Source organism: Chamaea fasciata, unplaced genomic scaffold, assembly GCF_029207755.1.
Source record: "Chamaea fasciata isolate MVZ Bird 193981 ecotype frontalis unplaced genomic scaffold, bChaFas1.0.hap1 SCAF_8, whole genome shotgun sequence".
In the NCBI taxonomy this organism is placed as follows: domain Eukaryota; kingdom Metazoa; phylum Chordata; class Aves; order Passeriformes; family Sylviidae; genus Chamaea; species Chamaea fasciata.
Genome location: NW_027094093.1, coordinates 8,507,090 through 8,522,810, shown reverse-complemented (window position 1 = coordinate 8,522,810; position 15,721 = coordinate 8,507,090). Strand labels below are relative to the sequence as shown.

The 15,721-nt window shown below is 38.3% G+C and overlaps 1 protein-coding gene and 1 long non-coding RNA gene across 2 annotated transcripts in view; one reads left to right on the top strand and one right to left on the bottom strand.

The window, feature by feature from the left end:
- LOC136293159 (uncharacterized) overlaps positions 1-12,651 on the bottom strand; it is a 31,734-nt gene extending 19,083 nt beyond the window's left edge. Inside the window, exon 1 of the long non-coding RNA XR_010722100.1 lies at positions 12,535-12,651. This is a non-coding gene — a long non-coding RNA (uncharacterized lncRNA). The remainder of the gene's footprint in view (positions 1-12,534) is intronic.
- Positions 1-15,718, top strand: part of HIBCH (3-hydroxyisobutyryl-CoA hydrolase) — a 38,849-nt gene extending 23,131 nt beyond the window's left edge. The window contains exons 9-14 of the mRNA XM_066189577.1: positions 520-606; positions 1,779-1,837; positions 2,599-2,680; positions 7,514-7,633; positions 8,777-8,810; positions 13,716-15,718. Of these exons, the coding sequence (XP_066045674.1) occupies positions 520-606; positions 1,779-1,837; positions 2,599-2,680; positions 7,514-7,633; positions 8,777-8,810; positions 13,716-13,831 (498 nt within the window). The 3' untranslated portion in view covers positions 13,832-15,718. The remainder of the gene's footprint in view (positions 1-519; positions 607-1,778; positions 1,838-2,598; positions 2,681-7,513; positions 7,634-8,776; positions 8,811-13,715) is intronic.
- Positions 15,719-15,721: the final 3 nt, after the last annotated feature.

Genomic DNA, 15,721 nt, shown 5'->3' with positions numbered 1-15,721 from the left:
ACAGGGATGGTGAGACACTCTCAAGCTGTCCTTCTAACACTTGCCAGCTGGTGACAGCTCTGCTTGAAGGAAGGAGCAAATGGTGCTGTTTTTACAATCCCACTGTTGGAAGGGCATGATCTGCTCAGCAGAATGGAGTTGCTTAAAAAATTGTACACTTTAGACAGCAGTGTAAACTGGAGATTTATACAACTGCAAAGTTTGCAGTGAAGGTAACACCCCGTTAAAGTGTTCTTTCCTCTCAGACTGGGGCAGCCTGGCTGTACCTGCTGCAGCTGTAGCACTGCTTGGGAAGCAGTTCTTTGCTGGTCACTGCAGACATAATTAAAGTTGGGTGGTTCAACACTGACACATGAACTCTGTCTCCTTGTGTCGTTTGCTTTGTACTTCTTTAGGTCTTTCAGAAAGTTGGGGAGGATGAGGGAGTGGTTTTTTACGTATATCCTACCATTACGATAGTAATAACCCAAGTAGTATGTTTTGTTTTACTTACTTGTAATTAAATCTTATTTTTAATAGCTACCTGCCTTGGAAAAAGACCTGATAGCACTGAAATCTCCTTCAAAAGAAAAAATTGCAGATTTATTGAACTCTTACCACATGAAGGTAATCTGAAATTACTGAAATCAAGCAAAACTGTTAACTATATGTAGCCATTCTTTTTTTCATGCTACTGATTATCTTCTTTTTATGGTTGAAAATAATGAGTTTCCAAACTCTTTGCACTCTATCCATATTACTTGCGTTTGCCCCATGTAACAATGGGCATGAAAATAAAAGGTTTTGCCTTTACAATCAGTGGCTATGTTAACTTTTGATGTGCATTGCAGTTCTCTTTCAAAAGAAAGAAAACTTCTGGAGTCAAACCAGTGTTCAGTGTTACTCAGCCAGTCTATTACTCTGCTGTTGTTCAGCTTTAAAATGAGATGTGTCTGTTTTTGTTATTTCTGTTTTGTAATTACTAAGTTCATAAATAAGATTAATTGGAAAAATAAATGGGATAAGCTAATTTACATCATAGTACTGATTATTTTGACAAAACAGAACACTGTGAAATAGGAGTGATTATATGTTGCAGTATCCCACTTTACAGGATGACAGTGAATGGAAAAGGAACCTGTGTATTTTTAGTTATCAGAGCTGAAATACTCCTTTTTCAGCTTCAGCTGCTGTTCCTGAAACATCTGCTTATGTCCCAAACCCCTTAATGCCAGAAGACGTGAAACATTTGACAGCCTTCCCACAGAAGGCCGATGGATCTATCACACACTTTGTATGTCTAAATAAAATTTTGTTAAATGACATAGAAAAGAGAAGGAAGAGAAATGCCTTTTTTTTTTCTTCTTTTTGGTAATTAAAAATGGCTAACCATAGACCCGTATATTTTTAAAGAAAATGAAAGGGTTTTCTTTTTTAAGTCTCTTGATTTTTGAGTAGATTTATCTACACTGACTTTCTTAGTGTATCGCACAGAAGTGTTTTGATAGAATAATCAGAATTACTTGTGTCCAAGATAACCACCCAGATAAATATGCATACATAGCTCAGAGCAAGCACTGCAGTATGAGGCAACATCTTCAACATTCATAGGATAGTGACAAGCTCATATATACACACTGCAAATTTGTAATTCATTAAAAATTGCACTGTCTTATGAACTTTTAAGTGTTCATTTATGATATGGTATTTCTGGAACACAAGCCACTGAAATTTTTTGGTACTGATACACTTTTCAGTCTAAAATAACCAAATAAAATATGTATTTGCTTTTTAAATAGTGCACAATTGATCAAGAAAAGGAGTTTGTACTTGATGAACATATGGAGAAGATTAACAGGTATTCAGCCATCTTTTAAAATTTTTTATTCTTGTGGGTAGAGAACATGAAGTTCAGTCTAGTAACAGTATTTCACAGATAAGGTGAGAGAAATTACCTTCAAGTTTAAGTAACATTTTGTCTTTAGGGAGCTTTAGCTGAAGCTCATTAAATATTCCACTCATCAGTACACTAAATACTTGGACAAAGCAGCCAGATTTGTAGCTTATGGCACATTAAAATGAACATTTTCTGTAGATATTGGATGGGAATTTGTGAGAGTAACTGTTCTATTGAACAGGAAATATTACCTAACACATTTACAGTACTCATTGGGTTAAGGCCATTTCTGTGATAGCTTGAAACTTCTGTGTATCAGAAAGGGATGGAGAAATAAGTGAGAGTGATGAGAAAGAGCTAAAACTCTGGAAGAAGGATGGCAATAACCACATTTAGAGATAAAAGATGCTGACACCAAACCAGCAGAATGGAGCTGACGGCTAAAGATTTGCTATGTTATAAAAATACAGCTAAGACTGATGGTAGTAATTGAAGTTTATAGATAAATACCAGAGCTTGTTAGTAAGGTTTCTTTAAACACTAGAGATTTGTAAAAGAGAAGAGAGATGCCTGAGTTACTTGAAACTGAACAACATGGAAGACATTGATAAGAAAAGCCAAATCAGGTGGTTATGCTCTGTTTCTAATGTCAGTGTTACTGATGTTTCAGAGGTAAGAGGGAGACTGAAGCAGCTTGTTAACTGATTTTTTTTTCCTTCTAGTCTTTTTTCAGCAAATAGTATGGAAGAAATTGTTAAGAAATTAAAGCAAGATGGTTCGCCTTTTGCCATGAAGCAGCTAGAGGTAAAGTCTTCTATGTCACTTTTGTTAGAGATTTTAGGTCTGGTTTTATGGTTTCTTATCATCGGGCAGACTTTAGGTACCCTATAGGGCTTTGGTCTGAGAGCCTCAGCTTCTCACACATAGTCGTGAGGGATTCTCAGTAGTTCTGCTCAGACAAGGGTATTCCTCTAAAATCACACAATGTGAGCACCATCATATGGTGCATAAAACTGTAATTTAGTCAAAAACCAAACTCCCTTTTCCCCTCCCCACAGCCAGGGGACTGTTGGGAACAAGTGTTCCCTTTGTAGCTGCTCATTTTATTGCCAAGGCTTGGAATAAAACAGTGCCAGAGCAGTGTTGCTGTTTTTCTTCCATTCCAGATATCTCATTTGGGTAAACAGCAAAAAATTTATACTCACAAAGTATTTTTTGATCTTTCTAATGCATTTCTGAGTGTTGGATGTAGTCACTACTCAAAAAACCTGCAGCAATGCTACACACATAATTTGTACTTCAGTCTCAAAAGCAAAAAGCAACTTACATTAATTTATAAATAATGTGTGCATTTTCTTATTTCCTTTGAAGTATCTTTGTTCAGGTGCCTTGTAAAAGTTTGGTTTGGAGCTAGTGAAATATTCCAGCTGGATAGAGCTGAAGCATTTCTCCAACAAAAGGGTTGTTTTAACTTTAGTTACAGCTCACAGAAGAAATCCTCCTTTCATAGTAAAATAAAACATCCATCATCTCTGACTTGGATATGAGCAGAAGGAATTTTATAAGGTAGTATTCATATTAGGCACCCTGTCACTTTTTTAAAAAAATTAATCTAAAATGTAACACATTGTCACTGGAACCATCAAACAGTTTTTGAGAAAGGAAGTTTTAAGATTATCTTTGTGCCAACCAGCACATCTAGTATGTTGCAAGAAGTTTAGCATATGTCTTATAAAAGCAAAATTGAATAAAAGGGAAAGCTGATTTTCCCCCTAGTATTCAAGTTTCATTGGATAAAGCAGTCAACTGAGTTGGTGCCAGAATAAAAATTTTATCTGTTCGTGTTATATTGATTAGGTACAGTGGATATTAAAAAAAACCCCAAGAATTACTTGTTCTTTTTCCTTATTGTTTATGACAGTACATTTGTTTAACAGTTTTAATTTAGAACTTAAAATGAAGCCATCTATTGATGACCAAATTAGGTCATCTACTTCAAAGTTATGGTTTTGGGTTAACTGATTTTTTAAATTCCTGAACAACAACAACAAAAAGGCTATTTTGTTGCTTCTTTAGTTCTCTTATCTCATGCCTTTTATAGGACTTTATAACAACTTTTTTCTTTCATGTGATTCATAAATGAATGTCCTTGGAGTTGACCAGAGTTTCAGAACAATTGTCTGTTCTATTCAAGAGATAAGACTGTTAGTATGACTTGCTTCAGTCCATGCAGAAATTCATGGGAAAAACCCCATGAAACAAATCCCACATTCTCTAGCAGATGCAAGACTTTAGCATGAACAAATACTTACATTTCAGCAGACATGCTGTGCTAAGCAGTAGGATTAGGCAAGGGAAACCAAGGTGTCACTTTAGCATCCAGGTACAGGAACAACAGCAAATCCAACTGATAAATACCATATCAACTGATTCAGTAACAGCAATGGCTATGGTCATTCTCCATGTTTATCCCTGTATTTATTATATGTGTAAGTAAGCTTATGGAATAAGCCCTACCTGAAAGTTTAATACAAATATCCTAATTTGGAGGTACCCCTTGATACATCCACCTTGTACCTTGGATCAACAAGGTTAATAAAATGGAACTCCTGGTTCTGCAATAATCCAAGTATGCTGTGAGCCATGCTATCCCAAGTACCCTGTTCTCTTTGTCCTACAGTACTCTTGCTTTTTACTTTCTAAACATGCCTGCTTGGCAGGCTGTTACATATCTGATGCTGAAATATTGCATGAAGAAGCATATAAAGTTGTTAAAATTCTGCTTAAGAATGACTTCATGATTTGAACCCAGCTACAAACAGATAGAAAGCTAGAGAACTAACACTTTGAACTCAGTAGTTTTCAAACCTTTAACTTTGCAGCACTGCTTTGTTCTCAGGATTTACATGAGCCAAAAGCTTTAATCTGAGGGGCAGGTGTACCATTTCTAGTGGGGTGAAGTAAATCTGTGAGATCCAAACCTGAAAAGCATCAGATACTTGACTTGGTTTTCACATAATGCTTTCTTAGAGGTTTTTGGCAGGGCAGTGCATCTTCTGAGCACTGACACTTCATGGTTTAAAATCCTTCACTGTTACTGAATGAGTGCCAGTGTAGCGTGCGGGACACTGCAGACTAAGGATTACAAGACATCAGATCTACTGGTCAGGCTGGGATGCACATAATAGCTCCTGAAATTTTAATGTGTGTGCAGCAAATGGGTGAGGTTGAGTGCAGGAATGAAGCACAGTAGTGTTGGATTCAAAGCAGCATTCTGAAACTCTCTTGGCAGACCAGTGAGAGTGATGTGTCCTTGGGCATCTTTCCTGTGCTGCTTTGGCTAGATACTCCTCATACATTGTCAGAGCTCCTCCAGGCCCGTTGTTCCCTGTGGTTGGACAAATGCATTGATAGCTCAGAAAGTTAGAGATGGATGTCTTCATCTATTGCAAGGGGAGGGATGCACTGGACCTCTGGAGGTTTTGGGGTTTTTTAAGTGAAAGAAAGGCACTATTCCCACTTTTACACTTGTGAGGGAATCCGCTGTGTCAGTGCCACTTAATTCAGTCACCTTCTGTTAGCATTTTATTGATGTTCAGTCTACTGCAAATTCAGCTTAGAGCTTTTGGGATCACTATGTCAAAATCAAGATGGTTTGAAAGACAAGTGGAATAGATGTCAAATACTTCTTTGAAGACTTCTTTGCATTTCAGTACTCCCCACTCGAGCCTATCCTGTCTCTTTTTCAGGCTTGTTCCCTAGCACAAATCCCCTCCTCTTTGTACAGAGATTGTATTTATAGCTACACTGGTGACTCATTTTTCTGCAATTACACCTACCCATTTTCCTGCCGTGTTCCTCTTCCTCCAGCTTGATTTATGTCAGTACCTCCTCCACCTTCAGCCTCATTGATATGCCAAGATAACCAGTCTAGTGCATCTAGCAGCTGCCTTAAGTGCAGTTTTCAGATCTTCCCCATTCCAATGCTTGCTTTGACCAGAACTTGCCATGACCATTTCACCCCTGGAACCATCTGGCTCTACCATGCATAGCATTTAACCTGGTCTGAGCAAAGACTTCCTAATCTAAATGACAGAATATGAAACTCAAAGGAGGAAAGGTCCAGTTGAAAGGTAAGGCCACCAAGAGCATCTTACAGGAAATAAGGGGTCCAGTTAAGAGCTGCCACTCATCTGGGACCTACAGAGTGATGGAGTTATGAGGTACAGCAGATTTCTTAATCTGCTGAAAGGCAGCTTGTTGTTGGAGAGCTTGACCAGAACTCAGGAACCGTTGGCACATGGAGCCAGGGTTGGCTCATTCTTTGCCAGCTTCTCTCAAGCATGGTGATTGCATGCAAGTTACAGAACAACAGAACCAGTGCTTTGAAGGCACAATTCCACAGACTCCTGCCTGTATAGCGATCACATGTTTTCCAGCTTAACTAGGCAAAATGGGTCACTGCTGTATCAGCTGGTGTCTGGAGGGATGAAGAGTAATTGGAAGCTAGAAAAAATGTTGCTGCTGATGATTGGCAACCTGCCATTTCAGACTCTGGTAAGGAGCCTGATGTCTGCAATGAAAATAATGCAAAGAGGCAAATCTTACCATCTGCTGCTTTTTAATAGTGGTAAAAATGTCCTAATTATCAGGAAATGTCTGTTGTACCATGAATGATACACGTCTTTTATTTGGGCTTACAGATAAAGGAGGATCATGTTTAGAGTAAGAAAACAATGATAAGCAACAATGAGATTTAGCTCCTTTTCCCCACAACCCCATGAAGCTTTAAAGCTCAGTTCTTTTTTCTTAACTAGGATTTTGTCTTTCTCCCCACTTTCCTCTACTGTTTACTGGCATGCTGTTCACCAAAGGATACTCCTGGGAGCCAGATTTACAGCATTTGTTTGTGTGCTTTAAAAGAATCCGTCTGTGGCACAATATTTATAGCCTGTACTTCTGTCAAAAGAAGTAATAAGGCAAGACCTCCAAGCTTCCTATCAGCAGAATAACACAGGGCAAAACTACTTCAGTATCTGTTGGTCCCAGACAAGAAACCTGGATAAAAATGTTTGGTTTTTGATATTTTCTTGCACAGTTTTCTTCTTTGCAAATGATCCTGAAGCAACAACTTGAAGTCTGTTGTGAATCTCTCTATTATTACCTTATTACTCTGTTGTACCAAATAAAACTTAAATGCTAAGCAATATTATCACCTACAAAATCAGTAAATCTGAAAAACAATTCACACTATATATATATATGATATTTTAAAAAGTATAATTGCTTGTAACACTTGCCTTCACTTATCAAAAGATTCTTCTTGAAAATGTCTTTCAAACTACATTAATTTCTCTGGCTAGTAGTAATTTGATCTTAAATGATGGGACCTTAGGAGTTCTAGGCTTTCCACAAGTGATGGCACACATCCCAGAGACCTTGCTGATCAAAGCTTATGCAGGAAAGTTCATTTATTGTGACAGCTTTGTGGGAGGGAGCAGGAGGAATAGGTGTCACAGAGGCAGCTCAGGGAGAAGAAAGCCATCATTGACTTCACAAAGTTTAAAATGCACAAAAGACAGACTTGCAAAACTGTCCACATTGAAGAAAATAAAATAATGTTAATGTCTTCCCCAGACTATTAATAAGATGTCACCTACGTCTTTAAAGCTGACTCTCAGACAGCTCAGAGAAGGAGCTTCCATGAACTTACAAGAGGTTCTCCAGATGGAATACAGACTGAGCCAAGCGTGCATGGTGAGCAGAGCTGAGCCCCTTGGCCCTTTCCAGCCACAGAGGGGGAACAGTTCATCAGAGACTAAAAATCTTATGTAGATTCCATCAAGAGTTTATAATTTATAGGTTTTAATTTTCAATATCATCTCTGTGTGTTTGTGAGGCTGCTGCTTTGTTCTAGTTTCATATTATCATACGGAATGCAAAGGACACTACATTAATGATGGTCAGGTCTTCAGTAGAAGACTTCTGTTAAAAAAGTATAAAAACATGAATATACATAGTGTTTCATATTTGGATTGTAATTTTAAAACTGGCGTTCTTGAACAGGTTTTCCATTTAAATCACTTAGTCCTCAGTGCCTCAGTTCCCAGCAGCAGGGTGCAAATAGTTGTTTATCACTGCCTTTCAAGAGTGTTGTCTATGAAAAATTTATCACAGCAAGGGATTTTAGTGCTATTTGTACTAAGTGCTGAGTACTTGGATAGCATTTGAGAAAGTGATACTTCCAGTGGAACAGAGCTGCTAACTGAACCACCTGATCAAATGCCTTGCAGGGTTCCCCATGGTGTCCTTATTACTAGTTTTGTCACATTTTAAAATCGGGTTTTTGTATGTCCGATTAAAAGATTTGTGATGGTTAAAGTAAATACTTACAGAAGTGAAAATCTGTCTATTTCTGACTAAAACTAGGATTGTGGCTCCGTTACTAATGAAGCATGCTTAGGGATTTAAGTGTTACATTTACCTTTATTAAAGAAGAATTGAATGTTTACAGGATTCCATTTAACTGCAAAGTGTTCCAAGTATGCAGAATACATCACAATTCCTGAAGACTGGCCCTTCTGAGAAGTATTTCTGATACTACACACCTTAGCCCCATCTTTTAGAAAAGAATCTGAGGTGTTACACAGAACTTGGACTGTGGCACAGCACCTGATCAGCTACAGGTCAACAGACTGATTTTAAGAGATGTGGCTGCATTCAAGCAAGAAGATACAGAGCTCTTTAATAAGTAAAGACAAAGTAGGCCTAGAAAAGAACAGTAAAAGTGGGATTTAACTGAATCTTGAGAACTTGCATTTCAGCCAGAAGTAGGATAGAGAAAGATGGGATAAATAGAATCTGTCATGTTACAGCTTTTTTTTTCTTATAATCTTTCAGAAAGGCCATGACTTCTATGAAGGGGTTCGAGCTGGTAAGTATCCACACCAGAAACACTCCACAAGCTAAACAGCACACAAATGCACAATTGTAGTGCTGCTTTGGAAATCATTATAAGTGCATGCAGCAACAGCCCAGAGAAAACTTCCCAGCTTTCCATAGGTTTTGCTTTTTGAACTTTTATGTGACCAAAATTTATTACATTTCCAAAGCACAAGAGGCATGTTGTTTCCTTTGTGTAATCTCAGTTCCCTAACATTATTTATCCACCTGGTTTCACCATTTCACATTTAACACTGACAGTTGCAACAGAGCTGGTTCAGCCAGCTCCACAATGCTTTAAGACTCAAAATCAAGAACAACTGTTTGTACTGAAAAACTGTTAGATCAAAGATGTACTTTCCCCCATATCCAGAATATCTCTGAATGGAAGTGTCTTACTACTAAAAGAATATATGTGTGAACTTAACATGAACTGATTCAGCATTTTAAGGCACTGGTCAAGAGAGGTAGTGGTAAGAGTAGAGCAATGGCTCAGCAAGTTCATCCCGGGGACAGACTTCAAGCCTGTCCTTGATCCTGCTGCTGATTCACCATGCAGTTTGTCAAACCCAAAGTCACATCTGTTTGGAGCTCCAGCAATAATTTATGTACTGTTCATCACGAGATGAAATAAAGCACAGGCATTTCTTTTTCCAAGGAGCTTACAGTACAAGGCATTTGGATGGATAACTTTAGGTTGGACTTTTAATTCACACTGTTACATACTCTAGTGTTCTCACCTCCTCCTTATTGTTCTATACCTGTCTTTCTAAAGCAGTTTAAAATCCAGTTGAGGAGTGGATTTTAGTTGGAGTCTCCGCTATTAGTAAGACTGTGTTAAAGACAGCCTGGGGTGAGAGATGCAAATTTATTCATACAGTATGGGGAAGGTTTATGATATTAATTAATTAGTCTTTAGCACTTATTAGCAGACACTTCTTTGAAGAATTTACCACGTGTTGAGAAGTGGTTTTCATCATGTTGGTAATGGGGACAAGGATATCTTAAAAATACTGTTCCTGGGATACATTCTAAATCAGCAGATAAGCTGCTGAAATGTAGTTATTCAGGAAGTGACAAACTCCAAGCCTCAGAGTCAGAGGAGCACCAACTGAATTTCTCCTTGCAAGGCACAAGGTCATGAAACCATCTGGGACTGCAGTACAGTACAAAAGCAAATCCCTTGTCAGTATGGCCAGGAAATACACAAACCGCTTGTAAAGAGAGAGGCTGCAAGAACAGCAGTTGGGAAACTTCTCTTTTATACAGGATGATGTAGCAAAAGTTCAGCTTTATCAGGGGAAGGAAAAAAACCAACCCACCAAAGATCCAACTACACTGAGGAGATTGCTTATAATAACAATAATTTGTTCCTGAAGCACTTTTGTTCTCTGCTTACTGCATTGATCTTGTCAGATTTTCAGTCTTAGCGTTGTTTCTCTTGTTGCAGAGCAGTGTAGAATCTGACTCAAGATCACTTTTGTATTTTAGTCTTATTTGATAAAAATCTTTGTCCATCAATGTGCTGAGCATCCTTTTTAACAGGAAGGGAGATTATTAAGTACTTCACAGGACCAACTATTGTGAATAAAATTGATAAAAGCGTTACATATTAGCTTTTTCTTTCTTAAAGCCATGCATTACAAGCATTTAAGAGCCAGCTGTTGACCCTCTCTGCCACAAAAAGATCTACCACCAAAAGAAGTTGAGTTACAACAATCAGATTTTAGTTTAAGAATGTTTCTCGGCAACAAATGGCCACAGGTCAGGTTTTAATAATACCTTTCATCTGCTTCAAACCATAATTGTAAAAGCCTTTCTAGGGAGTAGTTTAAAAGCTTTTTAAACCTGCTTTGACCGGAGGTCAAAATTTCTTTTTTTTTGGCCAATTTTCTTTCAACCTGAAAATCTGCTGTGGCAGTCTTCCCTGTTTATGATTCTTGTGATTGGAGCTATTGAAGAAAAGCCAAAAGTCTTAAAGCATAAAACACCTGGATCATGTTTCATCAGCATTTTCCTATTAAGTGGTAAATGTGGACTTGGAACACATTAGGTATCAATTTTTCACCGTGATTAATAGAACAATATGTAAGCTAAGAAATGCATAGGTCTGGGTAGTTGCCAAGAATTGTTTTTCACATCTTACTGCCTAAGAAAAGTGGTCATTTTTGGAGTTAGTGCTCAAACACATCCGGGTAGGATACAATCCCAGCAGCAAATCTCGGGGACAAATAATCTGTTACATCACCCTCCTATCTCTTTGTGCAGGAATGTGCACTTGAAATGGAACTGTAAAGGTCTTCTACATCTTGCTGACGCTGCAAAGATGATATTTCTGCGCAGCTTCTGCCACCTTCCCTGCAGTGCTGGCAGATGTGAGCTGTACCCTGGGCACCCCAGGGCCCTGCATGAGCTGAGAGATTTTATGGCAGCAAACAGAATGTCAGGGACCTGGAAATACCAGAGCTTTGACTGTGCTGGAGGAGGCCCAGCAGCAGAGCACTAACTGAAATCTGGTAAAGTCACTGCTACTGAACAGAGTGGCGTGGGATTTTGATTGAAAAAGGTGAAACACAAGAACCAACCCTTAGCACAATGTCTGTGCTCAGTTACTTTTATCGTAATGATTTTCCCTTAGCTTACTTTAGAAGTCTTCAGAATTTTTATTCTGTTTTTGTAATGATTGATCTCAAGCTGGAGAGATATAAAATATATAAAAAGTCAGTGCAGAAAGGGAACATTTTCATGATGCTACTAAAGAACAAATATTTTGACTCATACAAGATTAAAGACTTCACTGGGGAGATCACTGTGAGCATTGAGTTTAACCACCAGAGTAGAACTGGCCATAGATTCAAACAGAAAGATGAACTTGAATAAATAGCGGGACCCTGGAATGGAAAACTGACAGCATTTACTACAGCATGGCAGAGGGGAAGCTGTAGTGACATGGACACTTCTTCCTCTTTAATTTAAACCATCTCTAGTCAGTGTTGGCTTTGAAGACAACAGATTGTTTTGTACTAGACTGAACTTCAAGTACAATTGAAAAAAATCAGTAGGTGAGTACTACTCCAGTGGAATAAATATAATTGATTTGGGACAATTACATCTTTTGAACCAATCCAGTCCGTGATTTCACCATGGTCAGAAATAACTTGGAAGATCATAGCTTTTCAGTTGAACAACATAGTAAAAGCACTCTTTTACAGGACATTTCTTTTAAAGAATTGTCCTCATGAATTCTGTTTTCTGTGGAATTGCAGTTTCTCATCTAATGGGTTACTTTTTACAATTCACGTATTTCTAAGGAGTCCTTAGTTCCCTGTTTGCAAGTAAATGGATGTAGGGCTCTGATTTGCTTTGCTCTTCAGGAATATAAGCTAAAGAGTCGTGATGCCTGTATGTCTTCAACGACAAATATTAATTAGTGCAGTTGTCATTTAAATGGTGCTTATTTTCTAGCCACTCTCAACCATTGGTTAAAGACAGAAAAGTTGAAGAGAAGTTTTCAGGTCACATTTTTTTACTACAAGTTGGTAGGCAGGCCACACTGCCTGGTTTGTTTTTTTGTTTGTTTTTTGATAAGCACAGCCTTTAGGTAGGTATTATTTTCATTGAACATAACATTCTACCCCCTTACACATTCCTCATCTTGGATATTTCTAATTCACTCAGTAAGAACAAAGTCAGTTTAGAAAAACACGACAACTTACCCAAAAATAGGTGCTGTGTTTTGAAATATCTGGTCTCCATGGGTGTCGTAGTTCACCTGCCTTCAGAACCATCCCACTCCAAACTCATTGTCAGAAAATGAACAAATAAAGGCCACTCTCAGGAGGGAAATTTGAAATGTGCTCCTCTGCCTGCCCACCCTCTCTTATAGGCTGTGGGCTGTTGGTCAGGAGGTTGCCACAGGTGCATCTCTGATTGCTGATCTCACCCATCTGAAGGGAATGTGTGTTGTGAGGGTTGTTGGCAGTCTGCAGCTTAGGGAGCCACAGTTCTTACAGCTTTCTTGAAATGATAACAATTTCACATTTTCAGTAGCCCCTTTATGGGTTTCTTAAAAGCCTGAAAGGTGCTTGGAAGGATGCTCTGGAGTTCCATTCATATTGGTAATTTTTACACACAAATTAACTCCCTCTTGTTTTATTGTTTGCTGATGCAGCCATTGCTGACACGCCTTCAACATTCCTGTGATACAGGGAATGTTTTTTGGGAGTTGACATTTTCTTGTTAGCCTTTTACATGTGATTCATTCAGTGATGGTTTTTATCTTCAGTGATGTTATTTCCCAGGATGCAGCACCAAGTCTGGATACTAAGATTATACAGATTGTCACACTTAAATCTACCCAGACCTCAGTAGCTGTCAGTATTTACAAATAAACACCCTTGGGTCCCACAAAGATACCCTGCTTTACTCTTTCCTTGTGAGTTACTTCCTCATTAGTTTGTGATGTGTTTAACTTATCTTTAGGCACTTAGCACCACTGAGTCATCTCCTGTACTCTCCCAAGAGTCAGATTTTGCACAGAGGTGTGAAAGCCTTGTCCAAAAGTAGCATCGTCATGTACTGTTCCCAGGCTCCCATGAAGAAGTGTAAGTCAGCCAAGAGTGGCAGCTCATTCCAGGTCTGTTCCTTCAAATCTTGGGCTACTTCTGCTCTTGTATCATCCAGCAGCTCCCAGAGACATCTCTGGACAGCACACACCTCAGGAACTTTTATTAGAGTAGGAATATCTATGTTACAAAAACTCTGCCTTCGCCAGAGCACACAGATTTGTCTCCCCCACGTAATCACTGTAGGGATCTGTCCTGATGCAATATTAAGTCATTTTAATTAGAGTAACTTACTACAAGTAACTTTGGTGTTTCTCTGTTCCACCTGACAGTGCTGATTGACAAAGACCAGTCCCCCAAATGGAAGCCAGCTGCTTTAGAAGAAGTCAGTGATGAATTCGTGGACAACTGCTTTAAACCACTGGGAAACGATGATCTCAAGCTGTAAAGATCAAACCTGTTAACATCTGGTCTATCTGCTTAGTTCTGTGATACAAAAATTAATGGTAGTCTGATCAATTTGGACAAAACTTTTTTAGCTAGCCTGAGATTCACAAGGCTTTTTTCTTATTATTTTTTTATTATTATTACTATTTTATTTTGCATCCAGGAACATTCTCTGTAATGAGAAAATAATTGTATCTCTGATTAATAATGGGAAAAATCACTTCAAGGCAAATTTTAATTTTTACTGCTTTACACAGTGATTAACATTTAATTTTTTTGCATCAACTCTTAGTTTACAAGGAGCCCTTGGGGAAAAGAGCACAGTTAATGGGTTAACCTAATAAACAAAAAGTCAAGAGACCTTTTGTGTTCTTGGCTGTCTGGTAAATTGGGATTGTGCCACAGATTCTTACGCATACCATGAAAATAAAATATGGTTAAACCTTTAATGCAGCCAGAGCTACAAAGGAAAATGCTAGACAGAATCCATAGTGTTAAATACCCTATTAAATAAAAGCTCAGACTGATACATTATTAGTCTGAGAACAAGAAATTATTCTATTGATTTAACCTTTGGTCATTTTTCAGCCTTGCTGAGTGATGTAAACATTGTTTCAAATGTGATAATGTTGCCAGAGCCTAGAGCACATCTCTCTTTGCTTGCATAGCCCATTTTCTAAAATGTCACGATGTCTGATTCAGCTGCATAATCACTATTTCACCATGTCAGAAAATTGCTGGGTTTTCTTGGTCTTACAGTGGTGAAGAAACAAGTGCCTCAAAGCTTGCTGTGAACACCAAGCAGCACATTCCCAGGGCATCCAGGGTGGCAGGGTTCTGATGCCAGTAATATGTGAAGTTACACAGAATAACCAGAACCCCTTGATACAAGTATTTGTGGGAGGGAAATTATTTTTTCCACTGTGTATGCAGCAGACAGCTACTAATCTTTCTTCAGCATTACACCTTCTTTTTTATGCTTTGTCAGATCACGTAGCAGTGTTCCTAATTCTACACTTACAGGCGGGTCACAAGTACAAATTTTGGCTTCTCTGAAGACCAAAGGAAGAAAACTTCTGTTCAAATGCCATAGTCAGTAACCAGCACTGGGGAATGAAAAAGTCAGAGTGTAGCAGAACCAAGTTTTCAATGTTGGGCAGTTTTTATTACCAACAGCAATGGTCTGCAATGGCTTTAGGCTCCTTCCTTTCTAGGAGCTGTTGCCTGGAAACAAAGTCCAGGAAATTCAGGCATCAAGGTGAACTACCAAGAGTGACTTTCAAAAAATCAGAGCAAATGGAGAGCTAAATCAAGAAAAAAATGGCACCTTGCTTTGGCACTAGAGTCTTGTGAGATAAAACTGTTTAAAATTTCAGCTATGAGTTTATGTTACCGTGGACATACTTGTTATGGGACTGTCCTTGAGTTTAGTTCCAAAAAGTAATTGAGATTTCATTAATACCTCTAGGGTAATTCTGAAAGTATCACATGACTTTCTACCTCAAGCTGGTCCCATAAGAAGTGCAAACCTCCCCCTGTATTATTTAAAATTTTTGTACGTTTTACGTTCATAAACAATTGCTATTTTTAATTTATTTTTAAAAGATGGGTTAATTCCATTATTTTTGTATAAAAGAAGCAGTCTTCAGCCAACTCTATTAAATGAAAATCACAGTAGATTCCCAGGGAGCAGGGATCATGCCTCCTCTGATTGTAAATGGCATATAAGATTTTAGGAAGAACATAGCTTTGAATTCATAAACTTTGACTTGCATATGCAGCTGCTTCCAAAATTGACGTGAACAGGAATTATCCCAAGCTCAATGTAACAAGATCCTGTCCAATCAGTGCAATCTTGGTTTTTTTTCAAATAAAAGGCATACAAGCAGAT